This window comes from Dendrobates tinctorius, unplaced genomic scaffold (assembly GCF_039654945.1).
Source record: "Dendrobates tinctorius isolate UK_male_01 unplaced genomic scaffold, ASM3965494v1 ptg000074l, whole genome shotgun sequence".
In the NCBI taxonomy this organism is placed as follows: Eukaryota; Metazoa; Chordata; class Amphibia; order Anura; family Dendrobatidae; genus Dendrobates; species Dendrobates tinctorius.
Genome location: NW_027361742.1, coordinates 20,819,653 through 20,844,914, shown reverse-complemented (window position 1 = coordinate 20,844,914; position 25,262 = coordinate 20,819,653). Strand labels below are relative to the sequence as shown.

The window sequence follows — 25,262 nt, the reverse complement described above, 5'->3', positions numbered from 1 at the left end:
GAGCAGAAAACGCCAGAAGAATGTTTTTTTTATTTTCCTTTTTTACACCACATGCTCTTTTTGGCATCCTGCAGAGGATAAAAGGCATCCAAAAGCCTGAACATATGCACAAGTGCTTTATACATAGATATTCATCTGATCGCTCTATTGAGTGTTTTCTAACCACTTTTTCTGGTGGTTTTCACCTACTAAACATGTGTGCACATACTCTAATGCTGAATTCTATTACAAGGTCTTGTTTCTTTTCTCAGTTGGTTGCTGAAACTTCAGCAGCTAAAGCAAGTCAGTCAGAAGAACGAGCCGCTCTAAAAGAACTTCAAGAATTGAAAGATTATCGAGCACAAGCTGAAGTCAAGCTCTCCGCTCTGGAAAGCCAGTTGGAAACTATGCAGAAGGTGACTTGTTTTGTTAGGTTGAAATGTGATCTGTCCATATAGTATTTTACATGGGATCTGTCCGCGTGTTGTATTTTACATGGGATCTGTCCGTGTGTTGTATTTTACATGCGATCTGCCCGTGTTGTATTTTACGTGGGATCTGCCCGTCTAGTGTTTTACACGGGATCTGCCCGTCTAGTGTTTTACATGGGATCTGCCCGTCTAGTGTTTTACATGTGTAAATCAATATAGGATTGATGTGAAAAAATTACTTGAGTCATTTCTGATATATAGTAAGAAAACTTGGAGATGAAAGAGGATATTTGCGCTGCCGAGAATCCAGTATGCAATAAGGAGACCAGTTGTGGTAAGGAGGCGGGAATAGACAATACATTAAAAAAAAAGAGGAACGCAAAAGCTGTGCCCACTGTCATATGACATCACAACACGTTATCTTGTCTGCATAGTACATAATACCTTTGCACAAACTTGAAAATTGAATAGAAAAATAAATCAGAAATGAGTAAATGACATATATGAAGAATAAGAATACTAGTGTTTAGAAATAAAACGGAGCAGAAATAATTCTAAACACTAGTATTCTTTTTCTTTGTTTGTGCAAAGGTGTTATCGTGCAAAGTTATGTATTATGCCGACAAGAGAACGTGTTGTGCTGTGATATGATTATGGAGGACCATTTTTGTTCCTCTTTTTTGAAAGCCGTATTTTTCGGACTATAAGATGCACCGGACTAGAAGACACACTCCAAATTTTCAGAAAGAAAATGGGGAAAAAAATTCATGCGTCAAATGAGGGTCCGTCTAACAGTCCTGAATTCAACTTACCCGGGAAGATCGGCCACCAGGGAAGATCGGCCACCAGGGGGGCTCGTTCGACATTATGTGAAAGCCAGAAGCCACCACAGTTCTCTTGCCTTGGTGCTGTGGCCTCCGGGAAAATGGCTGCCGGAGGCAGCACATGCACACTCTATCATTGTGTTTTGTCCTGATGAGGTTTAATCACCTCGAAATGCATTGACAAATCCCCATCCATACCACATCTGGTCTCCTTTTGTATATTGGATTCTCGGCAGCTCAGTTTTGCATGCACTTTCATCTCCTAAGTTTGCTGACTATCTGGTGGATCTGCAGCAGACAACTTTACTTAACCTGACCAGGTGAGCAAATCCCATTTTAATCTTCTGTTCTTTGGATAAGACCCCATTGCGCTTATTCTCTTTCCAGTTTTTTTCTATACTTATGATATTCATGGGCAGCTGTGATGTGTGCGATATTAGCAAGCCATAGTCACCACAATCCTCTGTACACAGCATGCTGTAGCCAATGAAATGCAAGTTTACCATGTAAAATTACAAATGTTAAAATTGTCATGACTGGTAGTTTTTTAGAGAAGGCATGGTATAGAAGCACCACGCAAAAGTAAGAAATTTAGCTGGTTGGTGTTTGCTTGCTTGGAGGCATCAGTTTTTCTTTCTCGTTCGCCTTATTGGGGGACACAGATACCATGGGGGTGTATGCTGCTGCCACTAGGAGGCTGACACTATGCACAAAAAAAGGGTAGCTCCTCCTCCGCAGTGTACACCCCACCGACCGGCAGGCGAATTCCCCAGTTTAGCTTAGTGTCAGTAGGAGGTGGACACGGGTCTTTTATTAGACCCATATCTACCTCAGTGTGCGTCGTTTCTTTACAGGTTCCGGAGGGATACGGAGTGAACAGTCACATCCGTACTCCCACAAAGAGACTATGAGTACGGCGTGTACTGCCACCCCGTATCCTCATAGGTCTCCGGAACAGGACCAGGAGCCTCGCACAAGTAGGTGCCAGCCGCACTGACGGTCCTTGCCCCCCCGCCTCCCACCCTCTCGCCTACCAGAGCCTGAAGTTTGGATGAGGCGCGGATTTCATAGAGACAGACAGCGTGGGATTTTCAGGTACCTTTATTGTAAGACCCCCTCAGTCTAGGCGGTCCCCCGACGTTTTCTCTTGGAGCGGTCGCCAGGGGGACCACGTTAGGGTCCATGCGCACCCCGCATCCCCCACGGTCTCCGCATCCATGCAGGCCCCAGGTTTTCACGGGCCTCGTTCTGCGCTTCTCCCCCTCCCTTTTTCCATCTCGGCAGGGGTGGCGCAGGAGTCGGGTAGCTCTGGGCAGGGACGTGGGGCGGTGTTGCGGCGCGCTTCCGCGCCGACCCCCTGCTGACAGGCGGCCGGCGCTATTAATTTAGGCCCCGGCTTCTTTCGGGCCTCCCTCTGCGTCGCGGCCACGCCCCCTGCCCCTTTCTTCTAAGCGGGCTTTTCTCCCGCCCGTCTTAGGCCCTCCCAGCCCCCTTTCCTTGCACCTGTCTGCCATTGGTCGGCGGGCGGTGCTGAGGGGATCTCTGCGGCGAGCTCCGCCCTTCTTGCTTCTCTGGGAGCGTGCTCTTTCCTCCGGGGGTCACCATCTTTTCAGCCTGCCAGCCGGACCTCATTCCCTGCCGAATATCGTCCACTTGGTTCTGTTTCAGCCGGTTTGGCCTGGCGCATCCTGCAGACAGATCAGACAGCGTCACCTTCTGGGGACACCGGACCGTGAGTAGCTCTGTATTTGCAGACTGACACCCTTCTCTGCCTTCTGTCCCCCAACCGGCCGGCACTGCCTCATTTTTCACTATGTCTAACGCTAAGTCTGATCGTACCCGCTCTGCGGCTCCCCCTAGCACGCTAGTGAAGTTCTTTGCCTGCTCGTCCTGCAATCACAAACTTCCCTCAGGTCAGTCCACTCCCCTCTGCCTGGACTGTAGCAATCCAATTCAGCCCGACGCCGCTCAGGAGCCATCCATAGCTCCAGTGGTGAGTGAGCCCCCCATGCCGGGCTGGGCCTCCTCTCTATCACAGTCGGTGGCAGACCTCACCAAGGTGTCTCAGTCCCTAGTAGCCGTTCTGGATAAGTTGCCCTTGGGAGCTTCGGCGGGACCCAGCACGTCTCAGGACGTCCCATCTGAGCCAGCCAGCGTCAGTCGCAAGAGGCCCAGGCAGGATCTCCAGGCGGAGTCCTCTCCTCGTCCTACCTCACCCCACGGTCCCCAGCAGTCTCCCTCTCGGGCCTCGTCTCCCGAGTCAGGCGAAGCGCTTTCGGAATCTGAAGGGGTTTTAGAGCTGGATTCGGACCAGGATGCGAGCATGACGGTTACGGTGCAGAACCTCATTGCCGCGATTCACCATACCTTCGACATCACTGACGCCCCTGCAAAATTCTCAGATCAGGAGGTTTCGTTCAGATGGGCGGAAACACCATCCAGGGTGTTTCCCTTCCATTCAGAGTTTGGAAATATTTTTACCAAGGAGAGGGATGATCCGACCAGACGCTTTCAAAGAGGAAAGCGTCTCGGCGTGCTCTATCCGTTTGCTAAAGAGCTCTTGGATAACTGGTCCGCTTCTCCCTCAGTGGACCCTCCCGTGTCCAGACTTTCTACCAACACGGTTCTCCCGTTGTCGGGTGTGGCGTCTCTGAAAGATTCTAACGACAGGATCATAGAATCTCTAGCAAAGTCTGCCTTTGAAGCGGCATCAGCGGCGGTATGTCCAGTCTTTGCTTCATCTTGGGCAGCAAAGGCCGTAGCTACTTGGGCAGAGGATCTTCGTCAGGGCATCCTGGATAAAGCTCAACCCGAGCACCTGGCCGATCTCGCCAATCAGATTTCCCATGCGGGGGATTATCTGCTTTCTGCTTCCCTGGATGCCGCCTCCTGCGCAGTTCAGGCGTCAAGCAACGTCGTGGCGATCCGACGTACAATTTGGCTCAAGGCCTGGCAGGCGGACTTGTCCTCTAAAAAGTCTCTGACTAATATGCCTTTTCAGGGAGTGCGCCTCTTTGGGTCCCAATTGGACCAGATTATTAAGGACGCTATACCGGGGGGACGAGTTCTCTTCTCCCTCAATCCAAGCCTCGCAGACCTCCTCCAAGGCGTCAGTTTCGTCCCTTTCGGACTTTCCGCCGTTTCAATGCGGCGGAAAACCCTTCCAACCAGCAAAGACCACAAGCTCGCCAGGAAAGGAAGAAGGTTTCTTTCAGACCCACTCCGTCATGGCGGTCGCACTCTTCCCAGGGCCGATCATCCAGATCTAGATCTGGACGGTCTACTTCAGCATGACTATCGTCGGTCTCCAAGGGGTCCTTTTCAGTTGGGAGGTCGACTCCTTTTCTTCAGCGACGTCTGGCTCGCCTCAGTGGAGGACGCTTGGGTCAGGGACGTTGTGTCGACAGGATACAAGATCGAGTTCCTTTCTCTGCCACGGGATCGTTTCTTCCAATCCCATCCGCCAAGAGATCCGGCCTTAATCCCGGGATTTGTTTCGGCCATCGCCTCTCTTCTCAGTTCCGGGGTAATTGTGCCCGTTCCCGAATCCGAACGATTCACAGGGTTTTATTCGAACCTGTTTGTGGTGCCGAAAAAGAACGGGGCAGTCCGACCCATCTTAGATCTCAAGCTACTCAACAAGAGAGTCCGCCTTCGACATTTCAGGATGGAGTCGGCTCGCTTGGTCATCGCTTCCATGGAGGAGCAGGAATTCCTGTGTTCGATAGACATTCAGGATGCCTATCTACATGTGCCCATATTTCCCGGACATCAGAAGTTCCTGCGGTTTGCGGTTCGCCACGAACATTACCAGTTTGTCGCTCTGCCTTTCGGGCTCACCACCGCTCCCAGAGTCTTCACGAAGATTATGGCTGCGTTGATGGCCCTGTTGAGGATCAGAGGTCTCGTTCTTTTTCCGTACCTTGACGACATTCTGATCAAAGCTCCCTCCTTTCAACAGGCCCACCTAAGTTTGACGATCGTTCTAGCCACCCTGTCCAGTCTTGGGTGGATCGTCAACAGGAAAAAATCCTGTCTGGTCCCGACTCAACGCCTTGTGTTTCTGGGCCTTCTGTTCGACACTCGTCGGTCAGGGGTCTTTCTCCCACAAGAGAAGATTCTTTCCCTGCAGCAGGGTGTGCGATCATTGCAGTTCGCGCGATCTCCGTCCCTCCGGACAGCCATGAGGGTCCTGGGGAAGATGGTGGCGGCGATAGAGGCAGTTCCCTTTGCCCAATTTCACTCCAGACCCCTTCAGCAGGCCATTCTGTTCAGGTGGAACAGGTCGGCTCTATCTCTGGATCGTCCTGTTCGTCTTTCATGCCGGATCAAGCAGTCTCTCAACTGGTGGTTGACGTCTCCCCTCATTCTCTTGGGTCGATCCTTTCTTCCCGTCCACTGGCAGATTGTCACGACGGACGCCAGCCTCCTCGGCTGGGGGGGCAGTGTTCCGCAATCACACTGTTCAGGGTCGATGGTCGGCTCAGGAATCAGCTCTGCCAATAAATGTCCTAGAGATACGAGCGATTCATCTGGCTCTCGTCCACTGGGAAAGGCGCCTCAAGGGTCTGCCGATCAGGATTCAGACAGACAATGCCACAGCGGTGGCATATATCAACCGCCAGGGAGGGACACGGAGTGTCTCGGCCCTGGCGGAGGTGTCCAGAATTCTTCAATGGGCAGAGATATCTGTTCCTACGATTTCCGCGGTTCATATTCCCGGCGTGGACATCTGGGCCGCCGATTTTCTCAGCCGCGAGGGTCTCGCAGCGGGAGAATGGTCCCTACATCCGGAGGTGTTTCACCTGCTCTGCCGTCGGTGGGGAACCCCGGACGTAGACCTGCTGGCGTCTCGCCTCAACAGAAAAGTCCCTCAGTTTGTCTCCAGGTCCCGGGATCCTCTGGCGGTGGCAAAGCAGAAGGGATCCCAGTCATCCTCATTGCCCCAAATTGGCCCAGAAGGTCTTGGTTCGCGGACATTGTCAACCTTCTCGCGGATGCCCCCTGGCAGCTTCCCGACAGGGCAGATCTGCTGTCTCAAGGCCCGATTTGCCACCCCAATTCTCGGTCGCTCAATTTAACGGCGTGGCTGTTGAGACCGAGGTTTTTAAACGGGCAGGATTCTCAGATCGAGTAATTCATACCATGATCCGTGCCAGAAAGCCTTCTTCCAAGATCTATTATCGTACTTGGAAAGCCTATTAATCCTGGTGTGAAACCAATGACGTCGCGCCCATGATTTTTTCACTCCCTTCTGTTCTGGCGTTCCTTCAGGCAGGGCTGGATGCGGGGCTTGCCCTCAGTTCTTTGAAGGGTCAAGTTTCGGCTCTGTCTGTTTTATTTCAGAGGACGCTGGCCTCCCGGCCCCAGGTCAAAACCTTTCTTCAGGGGATGGCCCACACGGTTCCTCCGTACCGTGCTCCCGTGGATCCTTGGGACCTTAACCTGGTCCTTGAGGTTCTGCAAGGTTCTCCTTTTGAACCGCTCAGGGACGTTCCCCTTTCTTTCCTCTCTTGGAAAGTGGCCTTTCTGGTGGCCATTACTTCCATCCGGCGGGTGTCGGAATTGGCGGCTCTTTCTTGCCGCTCTCCCTTTTTGGTGCTTCATCAGGACAAGGTAGTTCTGCGGCCTCCGCCCTCTTTTCTTCCGAAGGTGGTATCCTCGTTTCACCTCAACGAGGACATTGTTCTGCCATCCTTCTGTCCGAGTCCAGCTCATCCTCGGGAGAGGTCCTTGAACAAGCTGGACTTAGTCAGGGCATTGAGAGTCTATCTAGCTAGGACGACTTCCTTGCGAAAGTCGGACTCTCTATTCATCATTCCTGATGGGGCGAGAAAAGGGCACCCAGCCTCAAAGGCCACTATTGCTCGTTGGATCAGATCGGCAATTTTGGAGGCATACCGGGTCAAGCATCGAGTGGCTCCTCCAGGGATCAGAGCGCACTCTACCCGGGCGGTGGGTGCCTCCTGGGCGGTGCACCACAGAGCTTCCGCGCTGCAGCTTTGCAAAGCTGCAACGTGGTCTTCGGTTCACACGTTTGTGAAATTCTCCAGAGTCCACACCTACGCTTCGGCGGACGCCAGCCTAGGTAGAAGGATTCTGCAGGCTGCGGTGGTGAGTCCACTGGCCTTATGGAAGTTTGTTTCCCACCCCAGGGACTGCTTTGGGACGTCCCATGGTCTCTGTGTCCCCCAATAAGGCGAACGAGAAAACAGGATTTTTGGGTTGCTTACCGTAAAATCTGTTTCTCGGAGCCTTCATTGGGGGACACAGCACCCTCCCATGTTCTACAACTCCTGTTCTTATGTTGTTTGTTGGTTACAGTTGAGTTGTTTGTTCTCAATCTATTCTGTTACTTCTCCTACTGCTTTCTCACTAACTGAGGAATTCGCCTGCCGGTCGGTGGGGTGTACACTGCGGAGGAGGAGCTAACCTTTTTTTTGTGCATAGTGTCAGCCTCCTAGTGGCAGCAGCATACACCCCCATGGTCTCTGTGTCCCCCAATGAAGGCTCCGAGAAACAGATTTTACGGTAAGCAACCCAAAATCCTGTTTTTCCAGCCACCCAGACTTTTTCCATCACACAGTGGTATCAAACTTTCAGAGTTTCTCCATTCTCACATATTGGAAAAAATAATCCTAAAGCTCTGCTATTCCCTGAGGTTTTGTTACTAAGCACTTTCATTGTGCTCATAATATAGAGATGAAATATCGCAGTTAAAAGTTTTGTCTCTCAGTTTCGCCCAAAGAAATGTCTTGCACACTTCATATAGAAACAGAAAAATTACCCCTTATAAAATTGAGGGAATCCTCTTTGGACTTTCTTTCACCCTGTTTTTAGCTGTCTAGTTTTGTGGTGGTAGTGTTTTATTGAGTCTATTGAATATAGATTTACTAATTATTAACTGGGTAATTTTTCTGTTGCTATATATATTTTTGGATACCATTATATCGTTTATCTCACTTTCTCTGTAGTCTTGCAGACTTTCCCAACTCGATTCTCGCCTTTTTGGCTATATCTAAATGCTCGATATGTTGACATGCTCTAGACAAAGCTGAGAAGATGAGAGGACTCCAGCTGGGCAGTTGTGCATTACACGTTTCTTTGAGCAAGACATTTTTTTTAATTTCTCTTTTTTATCTGGATCAAAATAAGAACAATAAACACGTTTGGACACACAACCTCAGTAAATGTCATTGCCATCACAGTTGTGTGCTTTCTGCGGGTGGAGTGGGGAGAGGGATCACTGATAGACATGAAAAATCCAATGGGCAAAGTCTGAGTGGTTGGAAAAGAAAATGAGGTGTCCCCCCCCCCCCCCCCCCAAGCAAATTAAGGTTTAAGGGGGTAACCTCTCTCCTTGTGGAGAGTGCCATGCCAGTGTAAGTAGATTCATAGGCCATGCAGTGCTGATCTAGGAAATTTAAATATGCAAATTGCCTCTTTAAGGAGGAAGAGGACTAGCACACTTGTGCAATCTATTGGAAATAGCGATCCTACAAGTCAATATCGACCCATAATAGCCTTATCAAATGTCTTGGAATAAAAGCCAAACCAGGATCTTGGTTTGCATTTGGCTTATATCTGAAGTCATGCGGCAAGGCTCGTTTAAGGGTCTGTGCAGACGATCAGTAAATGCTGTGGGTTGTATACTGTATACTTTTGTAGCGTCCAACTCACAGCAGCCAGATGTTACAGCAGAGTGGATGGGATCCCATTATGCGTGTAGAGACGCCCGCAGCTCACCCACGGAGACGGACATGCGACATGTCTTTCCGTACTGCAGCATGTATGTTTCTCTTGTGGAGACTTGAGCCTCCGCAAAATAAATTTCGCCAATACAATCTTTTGGACACGGTGAATTTGCACGGTTCAGTGAACACATGCGGATTTACCTTTGTTCAATAGACGTGAGCACTTTGGATGCAGTGAACATGTGCTTTGTCCGAAGCACTGCCACTTCCAGATCGTCTGCACATAAAGTGACTTTTAGGATTGCTACTTCCGGTAGGTGCCATTAAATTCAAGTCCTTTTACTCTCTGAAGAGGCAATTTTATCTCTCAGCTAAATTCGTTATCAGACTGGTGTTTCTATACCATGACTAATTGACCGAAGCCTTATACATCCCGTGCACTTGGTGCATTTTTTGGTATGTACTATATAGGATGTTTCCTATCAGGCAGCAAGAAGGCATCTGCAGACCTACTTCATATTGCTCTTATATTTACTGTAAACTGCTGTACTATACACTATGTACATTCTATGCAAGCTGCCAATTTATTTTCTAGACCTTGGAAGAAAAAGAAAATGAATATAAGGCCCTACAGGAACAGATTACACAACTTCAGTCAGAACTCTCCAAAGTCCATAAAGACCTGCAAGACAAGACTGCACAAGAGGAGCAACTGCGGCAACTAATGAATGAAAAGGAAGAGAAGACAAAGAAAACTCTCCTTGGTGCCAAGCAGAAGCTTGCACAACTTACTTGTAAGAGTAAAAATTAGATTGCTCAGTGCACATAGGCTGAAATAATTCTTAGCAGTGTTTACACAGAATGCTGCACCACCAAGAACAATGATCTTTTGTGCTGCACAAAAGATCGTTTCAGCCAATTAACGAGCATTTTGCTTATTGATTGGGTGATCAGCAGCCTGTTTACATGGCAGGATATTCATGAAACAAGTCTTTTTAGCAACTTTTATTCACGATTCTCTTGCAGCTTTCCAGTTAACTAATTGTTTGAAGATGCCACAATGCATTTTGCTTTCCCTTTTTTTTTTTTTTTTTTTTTTTTAACCATGCACAGCTTGGATCTTTTAGTACATCTTACAGCTTGTTCACATTCACTTGAAATGTTAACGCTGTAATGAATTATCCAAGGCATTAACAAACTATGAAGCGCACACTCGGTACTTGGTAGGTAATGGAATTCTGCATTCACTTAAGTACCATGACTTCTTTATGAGTGACCTGAAGCCGAACTCTCACCATTTCAATATTTATTGCTCATCATAAGGATAGGCTTTTAATTTTTAAATTTTAAAATTAGTAATTTAATTGTCTTCATATGTTCATTGAATACAAAAAGTATAAACTACTTGTTGATAGTGTTGTCAAGATGCAAATCACAGTAACCTTGTCATGTTTTGAAACCAAATATGTGTTCATACAGACGTTATTAGTGTTGGTTTAAAAGGATCAGTTTTTCTCCATCGCTTCATTGTGGGACACAGAAACCATGGGTGTATGCTGCTGCCACTAGTAGGGCTGACACTATGTACAAAAAAAGGTTAGCTCCTCCTCTGCAGTATACACCCCACCGACCGGCACTAATTTCCTCAGTTTAGCTTAGTGTCAGTAGGAGGTGGACACGGGTCTTTCATTAGACCCCTATCTACCTCAACGTGCGTCGTTTCTTTACAGGTTCCTGAGGGATACGGAGTGATCAGTCACATCCGTACTCCCACAAAGAGACTATGAGTACGGCGTGTACTGCCACCCCGTATCCTCATATGTCTGGATGGCAGGACCCAGAGTCCGAGCATGGACGCGTGTCAGGCGATCCAGCTGGTCCTCGCCCCCCGTCTCCCACCCACTCGCCCACCAGAGCCTGTCGGTCTGGAAGAGACGTGGTCCTTCTTCTACAAGGACCATTGCTGAGGGGTAAGTATGGGACCCCGGAGCATCAAGCCCTTCCCCTCCCTGCCTCCCCGGCTGCTCCTTTATCTTTTGGCCTGCCATGCTGCAGGCCTGGGTACCTGGAGGAGCGGGCGCCCTGAGTGACAGGTTACCAGGGTCACGGCTCCTTTAAGCAGCTTCTTCCCTGCGCCCCCCTCCCCGGCTGCACTTATTTTGGCTCAGCAGCCGGGCGGCATGTATGGGGTAGCGATCACGCGGGTGCAGCGTTACCTCCGCGCCGCCCCGCGCTTCCCGCCGGCCGCCGCTTTCTAATCCAGGCCCCGGCTTCTATTGCGGCCTTGTCCGGCGTCGCGGTCACGCCCCCCACCTTTTTCCTCAGGCGGGCTTCTCTCCCGCCCGTTCTAAGCCCGCCCACCGCTCGAGGCCGCCCTTCTCTCTCTCCTCCAGGTCTGCGCTCCAGGGGCGGTGCTCAGCCTTCTGGCCTGCCCATCAGCAGCAATCCTTTGCTGCAGTTAACCCGCCCTCCCTCTCCCTGTCTTCACAAGGAAGCGCGCTTTTTTCTTTCCGGGCTCCCCTCAGGCGGCCGCCATTTTATCCAGCCTGTCAGCCGGACCTCATCGACTCTTCTGTGGCCCTGCAGACTCGAACGAGCCTTGCAGCAGCGCTCGCCGGAAGCTTCCACAGGACGCCGGACCGTGAGTAGCTCTGCTTCTGCAGACTGACACCCTCCTCTGCCTCCTGTCCCCCAACCTTCCGGCACTGCTTCAGTGACTTTCCTTCATTATGTCTAATTCTAAGCCTGATCGTGCTCGCCCTCCGGCTTCCACCTGCACCTTAGTCAAGTTTTTTGCATGCTCTTCTTGCAAACGCAAACTTCCCTCAGGTCAGCCCACTCCCCTCTGCACCGACTGCAGCAACCCCATCCAGACCGCCGCCCTGGAGCCCCCTATTGCTCCGGGTGAGAGCGAATCCCCCATTCCAGACTGGGCTTCTTCTTTATCTCAATCAGTAGCGGATCTCACCAGGGTATCTCAGACCCTAGTGGCCGTTCTTGATAAGTTGCCCCTGGACACCTCTGCAGGACCCAGCAGGTCACAAGAGGTTCCATCTGAATCTGCCAGCATGAGCCGCAAAAGACCCAGGCAGGATCTCCGGCCGGAATCCTCCCCTCGCCCCATCTCACCGCCTAGTCCTTCCCAGCAGTCGCCTTCCCGTGCCTCCTCACCTGAGTCAGGCGAAGCGATCTCGGATCCGCCATCCGATGAGTTTTTAGAGCTGGATTCGGTCCATACCGCGGACATGAAGGTTACAGTACAGAACCTCATTGCAGCGATTAACCACACTTTTGAGATCACAGACTCCCCTGCGGAACCCTCAAATCAGGAGGTTTCCTTCAGACGGGCAGAAACACCTTCCAGAGTCTTCGCTCCTCATTCTGAGTTTGCCAAGCTCCTCACCAGGGAAAGGGAAAATCCGACCAGGCGCTTTCAAAGAGGGAAGCGCCTCGGCGTGCTGTATCCATTCTCTCAAGAGCTCACAGACAACTGGTCGGCTTCTCCCTCTGTAGACGCCCCTGTGTCCAGACTATCTAACAGCACGGTCCTTCCGATTTCAGGTGTGGCGGCTTTGAAGGATTCTAACGACAGGATCATAGAGTCCTTAGCAAAGTCAGCATTCGAAGCGGCTGCAACGGTGCTAAGCCCAGCTTTTGCCTCCACTTGGGTAGCAAAGGCCATAGCTACTTGGGCGGATGATCACCGCCAAGGCATTCTTGATGGAGCCCAGCCAGAGCGACTGGCCGAGCTAGCCAACCAGATTTCCCAGGCAGGGGAGTATTTGGTCTCCGCCTCTCTAGATGCCGCCTCTTGCGCAGCCCAAGCGTCCAGCAACTTAGTTGCAATCCGGCGTACGATTTGGCTCAAGGTTTGGCAGGCAGATTTGTCTTCGAAAAGGTCCCTTACCAATCTGCCCTTTCAGGGTGCACGTCTCTTTGGATCCCAGCTGGACCAGATTATCAAAGATGCCACGGGGGGGCACAAGCTCTCTTTTCCCTCAGTCCAAGCCTCGTAGACCCCCTCCAAGGCGTCAGTTTCGGCCCTTTCGATCTTTTCGCCGCACCGCGACAACAGAGCCTTTTTCCAACCAACAAAGGCCACAGGCACGCCAGGATAGGAAGAAGGCCTCCTTTAGGCCCACTCCATCCTGGCGATCTCACTCCTCCCAGGGCAGATCCTCCAGATCCAGAACTGGAAGGTCCACCTCGGCATGACTACCTAAAGTGTCCCGAGGCGCCTTTGCAACTGGGCGGCCGACTCCTTTTCTTCAGGGATGTCTGGCTGGCCTCAGTGGAAGACGCTTGGGTCAGGGAGGTTGTATCCTCAGGATACAAGATAGAGTTCGTTTCTCGGCCCCGGGATCGTTTCTTCGAATCCCGTCCTCCAAAAGACCCCGCCTTAGTTCCGGGCTTCTTTGCATCCATCGACTCCCTTCTCAGTTCAGAGGTGATTGTGCCCGTTCCCGAAGCAGAGCGATTCACAGGGTTCTATTCAAACCTGTTTGTAGTGCCCAAGAAAGGCGGCGCGGTCCGGCCCATTCTGGACCTCAAACTGCTGAAGAAGAGGGTCCGCCTGCGTCATTTCAGAATGGAGTCCCTTCGTTCAGTAATGGCTTCCATGGAGGCGCAGGAATTCATGTGTTCGATAGATATTCAAGATGCCTATCTGCATGTCCCCATTTTTCACGGACATCAGAGATTTCTGCGTTTTGCGATCCATCAGAACCACTTACAGTTTGTCGCTCTGCCGTTCGGTCTCGCCACTGCGCCCAGAGTGTTTACAAAGATCATGGCGGCAGTGATGGCCCTGTTGAGAATCAGAGGTCTCGTACTCTTCCCGTACCTCGACGACATTCTGATCAAAGCTCCGTCTTTTCACCAGACTCTTCAAAGCTTTTCCATCGTTCTCGACACCCTGTCCAGTTTCGGGTGGCTCGTAAACAAGAGGAAGTCCTGCCTCGTTCCGACTCAACGTCTTGTGTTCCTAGGCTTATTGTTCGACACCCGTCGATCGAAGGTCTTTCTCCCGGAAGAGAAGTTCATCTCTCTGCGGCAAGATGTTCGATCACTGCAGAGCCCGAAGCTTCCATCTTTCCGGTCAGCAATGAAGGTCTTGGGAAAGATGGTGGCGTCGACCGAAGCGATCCCCTTTGCTCAATTTCACACGAGACCGCTTCAACAGACCATTCTGTCTCGGTGGAACAGGTCCGTTCTCTCCCTGGATCGTCCACTTCGTCTCTCGTTCCGGGTCAAACAGTCCCTCAATTGGTGGCTGACGTCACCCCTCATTTCCCTGGGACGATCATTCCTTCCGATTCACTGGCAGATTGTGACAACGGACGCCAGCCTTCGCAGTCTGACGGTTCAGGGTCGGTGGTCATCTCAAGAGACAACTCTGCCGATCAACGTCCTCGACATACGGGCGATTTATCTGTCTCTCATTCACTGGGAAAGGCTTCTCAGGGGTCTGCCGGTCCGCATTCAGACAGACAATGCCACAGCGGTGGCATATGTCAACCACCAAGGGGGGACACGGAGCTCCTCGGCTCTAGCGGAAGTGTCCAGGATTCTCCTCTGGGCAGAGGTATCGGTCCCAGCGATATCCGCAGTGCACATTCCCGGCGTGGAAAACTGGGCCGCCGATTTTCTCAGCCGCGAGGGTCTCGCGGCGGGAGAGTGGTCCTTACATCCGGACGTCTTTCATCAGCTTTGCCGTCTTTGGGGGACTCCGGACGTGGACCTGCTGGCGTCTCGCCTGAACAGGAAGGTCCCACAGTTCGTATCCAGGGCCCGAGATCCTCTCGCAGTGGGCGCCAATGCTCTGACCATTCCCTGGTCGCAGTTCAAGCTCCCTTATCTGTTCCCTCCCCTTCCTCTTCTTCCCAAGCTGTTGAAGAAAATCAAGGCGGAAGGGGTACCAGTCATCCTCATTGCTCCGGATTGGCCCAGAAGAGCTTGGTTCGCGGACATGGTCAACCTTCTCGCGGACGCTCCCTGGAAGCTTCCAGACAGAGCAGATCTTCTGTCTCAAGGTCCGATCTGCCACCCCAATTCTCGGCCGCTCAATTTAACGGCGTGGCTGTTGAAACCGCGGTTCTGAGGCGGTCAGGTTTTTCAGATTGGGTTATTCACACCATGATCCGAGCCAGAAAACCATCATCTTCCAGAATTTATTATCTTACGTGGAAGGCCTATTTCACTTGGTGCGAGGCCAATGGCGTTCTGCCCATGTCCTTTTCTCTTCCTTCTATTCTGGCGTTCCTCCAGGCAGGCCCTCAGTTCTTTGAAGGGTCAAGTTTCGGCACTCTCCATTCTTTTTCAGAAGACGTTGGCCTCCCGTCCGCAGGTCAAAACCTTTCTTCAAGGTGTGGCTCACACGGCACCTCCGTACCGCGCTCCCGTGGATCCATGGGATCTGAATCTGGTTCTGGGGGCTCTTCAACGGTCTCCCTTTGAACCTCTCAGGGAAGTCTCCCTGTCCCTTCTCTCCTGGAAAGTGGCATTTCTGGTGGCCATCACCTCCATCCGACGCGTGTCGGAATTGGCAGCCCTTTCTTGTCGCCCCCCCCTTTCCTGGTGCTCCATCAGGACAAGGTGGTCCTACGGCCCCCGCCTTCCTTCCTTCCTAAGGTGGTGTCCACCTAAATGAGGACATTGTTCTCCCATCCTTTTGTCCGGGTCCAATCCACCCTCTGGAGCGCTCCTTGAACAAGTTAGACCTGGTCAGGGCCATGAAGGTCTACTTGGCTAGGACGTCTCCCTTGCGGAAGACAGACTCTCTTTTCATCATTCCAGATGGTGCGCAGAAAGGTCAGCCGGCCTCCAAGGCTACCATTGCTCGCTGGATCAGATCAGCAATTTTGGAAGCCTACCGGGTCAAGCATCGGGTGCTCCCTCCTGGAATTAGAGCTCACTCTACCCGGGCAGTGGGTGCCTCCTGGGCGGTGCATCACAGAGCTTCTGCACAGCAGCTCTGCAAAGCGGCAACCTGGTCTTCAATCCACACGTTTGCCAAATTTTACAAGGTCCACACCTACGCTTCGGCGGATGCGAGCCTAGGCAGAAGGATCTTGCAGGCGGCGGTGGTGAGTCCGCTGACCTGATGGAAGTTTGTTTCCCACCCCAGGGACTGCTTTGGGACGTCCCATGGTTTCTGTGTCCCCCAATGAAGCGATGGAGAAAACAGGATTTTTGGTTGCTTACCGTAAAATCTGTTTCTCGGAGCCTTCATTGGGGGACACAGCACCCTCCCATTTTCTGCAACTCCTGTTTCTTATGTTTGTTGTTGATTACAGTTGAGTTGTCTGTTCTGTTTTCATTCTGTTTTGTTACTTCTCCTACTGCTTTCTCACTAACTGAGGAAATTAGTGCCGGTCGGTGGGGTGTATACTGCAGAGGAGGAGCTAACTTTTTTTGTACATAGTGTCAGCCTCCTAGTGGCAGCAGCATACACCCATGGTTTCTGTGTCCCCCAATGAATGCTCCGAGAAACAGATTTTACGGTAAGCAACCAAAAATCCTGTTTTATCATTGCAAAGTAAAACGCCACATAATTACACATGGGTATATACTGTTTTTGGACATGTTTAAAAATTAATTTTGAAGTTCTTTCCATTTTAATAGCATTAAAGGAGCAACTATCAAGTGAGAATGAAGATGTGAAACAGAGGCTCAATAACCTTGAACAGCAGAAGGAAGAGCTGGAGGTTAGAATGAGTGCTTTAAAATCACAGTACGAAGGTAGGATCTGTCGCCTCGAGAGAGAGCTGCGAGAACAACAAGAACGACACCATGAACAAAGAGATGAAGCTCAGGAGCCCTCAAAGGTAAGACATTTCAGTGGAGTTAGAGGGCAAATTATCTTTAAGGCTATGTGCACACACTGCAGATTCACCTGCGGGTTTTTTCCCGCGAAACCGCAGGTAAAGTAACCTGCGGTTTTGTCTGCGGTTTTGCCCTGAGATTTCACACCTCTACTATGTTAAAGGTGTGAAACCGCAGCAGAATCCGCAGAAACAATTGACATGCTGCGGAAAAAAAAACGCAGCTTTTCTGCAGGTAAAAAACCGCAGCGTGAGCACTGCGGTTTTGAAAACCCATAGGCTAACATGGTAAAGTACCATGTCTGCGGAACTGCTACAGTTCTGCAGGGCCAAAACCGCAGCAAAAACCGCAGCGTGTGCACATGGCCTAACATTTTTCCCTTACTTATTTCTGACTTTCCTGTTTTTAGGGACCAGAACAGAGACAGATTACAATTAAGCCAACTGCAGCAACTGGTGAAAGGGGAATGTAAGTAAAGAGAAATGCACAAGCTTTTCTGCAGTTAGTAAGCAGCCAGTTTATGATCGGTAATTTAATTCAATTTTACATAATTGTAAGGCTGGGTTCACATGTAGCGAAACTCTTGCGAGAATTCCGGAATTTCATTCCGCAGGAAAATCGCATTTTAAATTCCCGCGATTTTCCCGCGGAAAAACTAGCATTTTGCAAGCGTAATTAGCTTGCAGAATTGCTAGCGTTTTCCAAGCGATCTGGAGCATCGCTTGGAGAACTGATTGACAGGTTGGTCACACTCGTCAAACATAGTGTTTGACGAGTGTGACCAAATTTTTACTATTGAGGCCGCCTATGCGGCATTAATAATAAAAGATAGAATGTAAATAATAATAAAAAAAAAAAAAAAATTGTTATTCTCACCTTCCGACGTCCCGCGCAGCTTCCCGCCTCTCCACGCTCCTGGTCCTAGTAATCCTTTGCGACAATTACCACGATGGACGTCATCGCTCGCAAAGGCTTACTGGGACCGGGAGCGTGGAGAGAGGCGGGAAGGCTGCGTGGGACGTTGGAAGGTGAGAATAACAATATTTTTTATTTTAAATTCTATTTTTTACAGGGATATGGTACCCAAAGCCCGGAGGACAGTCTCCTCTCCTCCGGATCATGGGTACTATCCGCAAATGTTCTGCTTACTTTTCGCATGGTGTGCACAGCAATTCAATGTGTGATAAAATTCTCAGTTTTCTTTTATTTGCAATGTTCATTATGTGGTAAAAATGACTTGGCATGATTCTAAATGTCAATATGATCAGAGAAATGCCAAAGATGCATAGTTGTGTTTTGTTTTTTTTTTTGTTTTTTATAGTGGCGAAGGAAAAATTAAAAATTTGTTAAAAAAAAATAAAAAGTTGTTTCTGTCCATTGTTTTCCAATACCAGCAATGTTTTCTAATATTTTGGTGGATGGGGCTATGTGAGGGTTTATTTCTTGCGTGCTGTGCTGCCATTTTTATTGATACCATTTTGAAGTAGATGCCATGTTTTGATAATCTCCTACTGCGGTTTCCTTCCTTTCTTTGTTTTGTTTTTTTTCCCTGCACCGTTGAAACGTCTGAAAAACCACATTCTGGTATTAAGATTCTCTTGTTGTCTCGTTTGCCAATTTGGTTAATTTTTTATATTTGGATGGATTTGACTTTCATGAACGTAACAATACCAAATATGTTTACTTCTTTTTTATTTATTTTTTTATTTGTGTATTGTAAATGGGGGTGACTTGAATTTTTTAATTATTATTATTATGTTTCACTGTGATTGTTAGTATGGATGGTTGGACCCGTGGATGTTTGGGTCTTGCCAAACTTAACGTTTTGGTAGCAGAACTGTACTCGGACCTTATTGAAGTTAAAATGGTTCCCGGATATCCAGCAGTTCCCACCCTGTCATCTGTGTGACAGCAAGGGAAACACTGGCTCTAACTTCAGTAGGGTTACCGCTGGTCACAGCCACTAGGTATCGCGGTTCTCACACTGTCACATAGCAGCGAGAACAGGCGATGCTGAATAGTTTTAACTAACCAATGCCTGCGCATTGTAGGAAATATAATTAGTGCACTGCTTGTGTAGCTTACTGTACATGTATGTAGATAACAAAAGAAAAAATACCGTGGTGTCCCCATTATTTTTTTAATAACCAGCTAAGGTAAAGCAGACACCTAGAGGCTGGTGTTGTTATTGTGGGAAGGAGGCAATAAACATGGAGCTTCCCAGGCTATTAATATTAGCTCAAAGCTGCGTAACTTTCTCCTACGCCTCATTGGAGGACACAGAGACAGTGGGTGTTATGCTGCTGCCACTAGGAGGACACTAAGCAAACCAGAAAAAAAAGTTAACTCCTCCCCTGCAGTATACACCCTGTAGCTGGATGAGATATCTCCAGTTCATGCTTAGTGTCTGTAGGAGGCACTTGGGTCTGGTTTCAGACCCCACCGTTTTTATTTTATTTTTGAATTTTTCTGTAAATTTTTATTTTTTTAATTAACAGAGTGAAGGGGGCGACTGTTCCTTTCTACGGCCCGATCTCCCCCGAACCAACAACAGGCAAGCACATGGAGTAACCCTTCACGTACACTTTCCTGCGACGTTTTGGGGCTGATTCCTCTACTTTGGCGAATGATGCTTGCGTCCGGAGTCCGGTAATCACGAGTGAGGGCAGGCGCACGTAACGGAAGACTGGACAGCACTTACGCAAGCCCTGAATCACCCCCATAGCTCTCCATCCCCCTATCATAGGGAGGATCAATTGAGCATGGCCCCTTTAAGAACTCCAGCTCTGCTACACCAGCCCTGGAGGATGAGAGCCTGCATGGATGGCCAGACAGCGCTGAGCACTGGAGCGGAGGTATGGGGTCGGATCCTGTCCCCCGGGATAGCGCTGATGTAGCGTCAGCGGCGGTGCACCAGAAAACCCCCCCTTCGCGGCCACCTCCCTCGCCGCTACCGCGGGTAGCCCGAAAAATTTAGTCCCCAGCTTTCCAGCCTTCTAGGTTGCAATTTAAATAGCGCCGCCCACTAGCGCCGGCCCGGCCCGCCCACCGGCGCCTACCTCGGGCAGGCTCAAAAATCTAGCCCCCGGCTTTTCCGGCCTACTAGGCCGCAATTTCAATAGTGCCGTCCGCACTTTTGGCGCCGCCCCCTCGCCTCTCATTCCTGACGATACACGCAATCCTAGTCTCGGGGGCCATATCCTTTTACCTCAGCCTGCTCTGGATACGAGCTGTGAGGCGAGCATTCTGCCGGATTCCGGGTGACACCGCAGGGCCACCGCCATTCCTCCCGGGGGACACAGCATAGGACCGGGTAAGCTGCATCTGCCCTCAGAATAAAGCTTAACCTCTTCCTGGCACGTTCCCTGCAGCAGCCTCTGCCGTTAACCCTTTCAGGAGCACTATGTCTCAGTCTAAGGAAACGAAACGGGCTGCTAAAAAGCACACTGCGTTTTTTACCGTGTGTACCTCTTGCAAGTCTGCCTTACCTAGTGCACAGACTAATCCGTTATGCACTGACTGCGACCCGGCCTGCGCCCCGACCGGCGCTCAATCGCCCCATGCTGCCGCTGCTGACGGGTCTCCTGCATTTAGTACCCCTGAGTGGGCTGCGTCCCTGTCACGGTCGGAGGAGTCTCTGACCCAGGCTATATTCTCCCTCCGGGAGGGCTCTTTAAGCCAGAAGGCGTCCTTACCCACTGAGAGAGGCTCTGGCGTTGAACGGGAACCGTCCACCAGCAGAGGCCGTACTCGTTCAAGGGATGGTCGGGGCTCTAGAAAATGGACCCATGACGCTTCCCCTAGCCCTGTTCGTGCATCTGCGACTCCTGGCTCTCGCTCTCCCTCTCCTGGAGTTCTCAGCGAGCATGACTCTGAATTTGATTCTGACACGTCTGCCCCTCAGAATCCCCCAACTGATCAAGAGTCGCTTGATTCTCTTATAGAATCAGTTAACAGGATTCTGAAGTTGGATGAGGATAATGTTCCCGCTCCAGCACATCCTATTTCACTTAAGAAAACCAAGCGTGTGCGCAGGTTATTTACCAGCCATCCGGACTTTAAGGAAGTTGTTCAGCAACATAGGGATCGTCCGCATAAGCGGTTCACAGGGCACAAGTCTACTCAGGTTAAATACCCTTTTGACCCAGACCTAATGAAAGATTGGTTACAGTCCCCTCCGGTGGATCCGCCTGTATCGCTTCTGGCTTCAAAAACGCTTCTGTCTGTGTACGAGGGTTCCTCAAACAGAAACCCCTCCGATCGTCAGATTGACTACCTGGCCCGTTCAGTTTTTGAAGCTTCAGGAGCAGCGCTTTTTCCATCTTTCGCAGCAATTTGGGTCACGAAAGCAATGGTCGCTTGGGCAGAGGTCTTGATTACCTCCGTCCAGGACTCCAATCTTCCTCCGGAGGCAACCACGGTCGCCAGGCAGATAATTCACGCAGCGGACTTTGTAGTGGGTGCCTCTTTTGACGCCGCCAATTGCGCTGCTCAAACTGCCGCTAATGCGATCTCCATTAGAAGAGCCCTATGGCTCCGTGACTGGCGGGCGGATGCCACATCTAAAAGATCCTTGACTTCTCTCCCGTTTCAAACGGGTCGTCTTTTTGGAGAGAAACTAGATCAGCTCATTACTGATGGTACCGGGGGGGTGGGGGGGAAAGTAAATTCCTCCCTCAACAAAAAGCTGCTCGGCCGTCTCACAACCAACAGCCGTCGCATTTTCGTTCCTTTCGCAACAACTCCGGTTGGTCATCCTCTACCTTCTCTTCCGGATCAGGTCCGTCTCTGCGCGGAGACAGAGGCTCCCTGGTCTCGTACAGACCTAACCGCCCTTGGAAACCCAGACATAGGGCTTCTGGTTCCAAGGGAGCCAGGTCTCCTAGATCTACCCAATGACTTGTTGATGTAGGCGGCCGCCTACTTTCCTTCAGCCACACCTGGCTCACGGTCATCCACGACAAGTGGGTCAGGGAGCTGGTGTCTTTCGGATACAAGATGGAGTTCTCCGCTCCCCCTCCAACTCGCTTTTTCCTTTCCTCTCCGCCCAAGGGAAAGACAAGAGCCTTCCTTCGGGCTGTTCAGGCCCTCTTAAGGGACGGAGTCATCATTCCGGTCCCTCCTCACGAGAGGTTGAGGATTTTATTCAAACCTTTTTGTGGTTCCAAAGTAAGACGGCACAATGCGACCCACTCTGGATCTCAAACTGTTAAATCAGTTTGTCACGGTTCGGCGATTCCGAATGGAATCTCTCCGGTCAGTGGTCGCTTCCATGGAAAAAGGAGAGTTCCTAGCATCCATCGACATCAAGGACGCTGACCTTAACATTCCGATATGCCCGTCTCACCAGCAGTTCCTGCGTTTTGCAATTCCAGCCTGCGAAGAATCTGTGGAGATAACAGTAAATACATTTTCACGCCTGGGGTGGAAGATAAACTTCGTAAAGTCTTCCCCGAAACCGGCTCAGCAAATCTCCTTTTTAGGAATGATCTTGGACTCTTCCCGCGGGTTGGTCATTCTCCCTCCGGAAAAGACGCAAACCTTACAACAGGCAGTGCGGACTCTTTCCCGTCCAGCTTGTCACTCCATTCGTTTCAGCATGAGAGTTCTCTGGAAAATGGTGGCTGCCATGGAAGCAGTTCCGTTTGCACAGTTCCATCTCCGTCCCTTACAAAACGCGTTGCTGTCAGCTTGGGACAAGAACCTGTTCTCCCTGGACCGTCGGATCCTTCTGCCCCTGCGGGTCAGGCAAGCCCTCAAGTGGTGGACTCTGAGGTCCTCCCTGAATCAAGGGAGGTCTTTTCTCCCAGTAAGATGGTTGGTAGTAACCACCGACGCAAGTCTTCTCAGCTGGGTGCGGTCTTTCGTCACCACACGGCACAGGGTCGTTGGTCAACCCGAGAATCACGTCTCCCCATCAACATTTTGGAAATACGAGCGATCAGATTTGCTCTACGGAGTTTCCACCATCTCCTCGCAGGTCACCCCATCAGGATCCAATCAGACAACACCACGGCTGTAGCGTATATCAACCGCCAGGGAGGTACCCGGAGCAGGATGGCCATGCATGAAGTGAGTCACATCCTCCATTGGGCCGGGACCAACCATTCATCCATCTCAGCAATTCACATCCCCGGCGTAGAAAATTGGGCGGCAGATTTTCTCAGTCGCCAAGGCATTGCCTCAGGAGAGTGGTCTCTTCATCCAGAAGTCTTTCACCAGATCTGTCTTCGTTGGGGGACTCCGGATGTGGACCTCATGGCCTCCAGGCTAAACAACAAGGTGTCTGTTCATTGCCCGATCGTGCGATCCATGAGCCATCGGAGCGGATGCCCTAGTTCTGTTATGGAACCGGTTCCGGCTTCCGTACATCTTTCCCCATCTTCCCTTGCTTCCAAGGGTCATCAAGAAGATCAGAGCGGAGGGGGGTACCAGTGATCCTAGTCGCGCCAGATTGGCCGCGCCGAGCATGGTATGCAGAACTAATACAGCTAGTCGCCGACATCCCCTGGCGACTTCCAGATCGCTCGGATCTGCTTTCTCAGGGCCCGATTTACCACCAGAACTCCGGCCCTGTCTTTGATGGCATGGCCGTTGAATCCTGGATTTTAGCACAGGCTGGATTCTCTCTCGACGTCATCTCCACCATGATTAGTGCTAGGAAGCCTGTATCCAGACGTATCTATCACCGCACCTGGAAAATCTTTTCATGGTGCAAGGATCATGGTCGTTCCCCTCTGGTATTCTCCATTCCGGGCATATTGGAGTCTCTTCAATCCGGACTAAAATCAGGCCTCGCGCTTAGCTCGCTCAAGTGCCAAATTTCGGCCTTGTCAGTGCTTTTCCAACAAAGAATTGCCACCAAACCTCAGGTCAAGACGTTTATTCAAGGAGTCTCCCATGTGGCGCCTCCTTATAGAAAGCCATTAGAACCATGGGACCTTAACCTGGTTCTCGGGGCCTTACAAGAGCATCCTATTGAACCGCTGCAGGACGTGTCATTGACCATCCTCTCTTGGAAAGTGGTCTTTCTAGTAGCAATTACGTCAATCAGACGAGTTTCGGAATTGGCAGCTCTGTCCTGCCGTTCTCAGTTCCTGAATTTTCATCATGACAAGGTAGTTCTCAGGACGTACCCGTCCTTCCTGCCCAAGGTCTTTTCCTCTTTCCATCTCAACGAGGAAATTGTTTTGCCTTCCTTTTGTCCGGCGCCAGTCCATCGCATTGAAAAGGCCCTCCACACCCTGGATGTGGTTAGGGCGCTGAGACTGTAAATCTCGCGGACTGCTCCCTTCCGCAAGTCAGATGCCCTGTTCATACTTCCTGAGGGGCATAGGAAAGGGCCTAGCCGCGTCCAAAGCAACGCTAGCCAGGTGGATTCGCTCAGCGATTCAGGAATCCTACCGTGTCAGGAATGCGCCTGTCCCAGCGGGGATTAAGGCGCACTCTACCCTGTCAGTGGGCGCTTCTTGGGCCATTCGGCACCAGGCCTCGGCAGAACAGGTCTGCAAGGCTGCGACTTGGTCCAGTCTGCATACCTTTTCAAAACATTACCAAATTCATTCTCTGGCCTCTGCAGATGCAGCTCTCGGCAGACGCATCCTGCAATCGGCAGTGCCTCAGTCTTAACTCAGAGGTACATGGGCTATTAGCAGATGTATGCTCCCCACCCAGGGACTGCTTTAGGACATCCCACTGTCTCTGTGTTCCCCAATGAGGCGTAGGAGAAATAGGGATTTTTGTGTACTCACTGTAAAATCCTTTTCTCCGAGCCATTCATTGGGGGACACAGCACCCACCCTGTTGAGCCTACTGGCTCATTTGTAGCATTCTTAGGTTTTGACATAGTTCGTTATTGTTGACTGTTTAAGCTCCTACTGCTTTTTTCACTGAACTGGAGATATCTCATCCAGCTATGGGGTGTATACTGCAGGGGAGGTGTTAACTTTTTTTCTGGTTTGCTTAGTGTCCTCCTAGTGGCAGCAGCATAACACCCACTGTCTGTGTCCCCCAATGAATGGCTCGGAGAAAAGGATTTTACGGTGCGTACCCAAAAATCCCTATTTTACTGGTTATTAAAAAAGGGGGACCCCACAAGAAGAGACCCCCCCCTCCCTGTTTTTAAGAACCAACAAAGAGTAAGAAAACAGCTGCAGGCTGTTAATAGGCTGACATCAACCCCAAAACCATTACTGTGAGTGCCACACACCAGGGCAAGCGAGAAGAGCCGAGGCTATGCGGCAGAATTGGCGCATCTAATGGATGCGCCATTTCTGGGACAGCTATGGGCTGGTGTTATTAGCCTAATAACTAATGCTGTTAGCGGTGATGTCAGATTGCTGCAATTCAGTTCAACCTTATTGATATCAGTGCTTGTCGCAGCCGCTGGAATCACACACTACTTTATGTATGTGTGTGTTCCGGCTGTCATGCTGAGCGGTCAGGTCACATTGCTGATGTCACCACTCAGGACTGCATCTGGAGTTTGGGATCGTCGTGGGACGGATTTA

At 50.5% G+C, this 25,262-nt stretch overlaps 1 protein-coding gene across 1 annotated transcript in view; it reads left to right on the top strand.

Annotated features, from left to right (window-relative positions):
- Positions 1–25,262, top strand: part of LOC141096361 (nucleoprotein TPR-like) — a 198,692-nt gene that overhangs the window by 157,616 nt on the left and 15,814 nt on the right. Inside the window, exons 27-30 of the mRNA XM_073582916.1 lie at positions 252–395; positions 9,524–9,722; positions 16,552–16,754; positions 17,162–17,220. Coding sequence (XP_073439017.1) covers positions 252–395; positions 9,524–9,722; positions 16,552–16,754; positions 17,162–17,220 — 605 coding nt within the window. The remainder of the gene's footprint in view (positions 1–251; positions 396–9,523; positions 9,723–16,551; positions 16,755–17,161; positions 17,221–25,262) is intronic.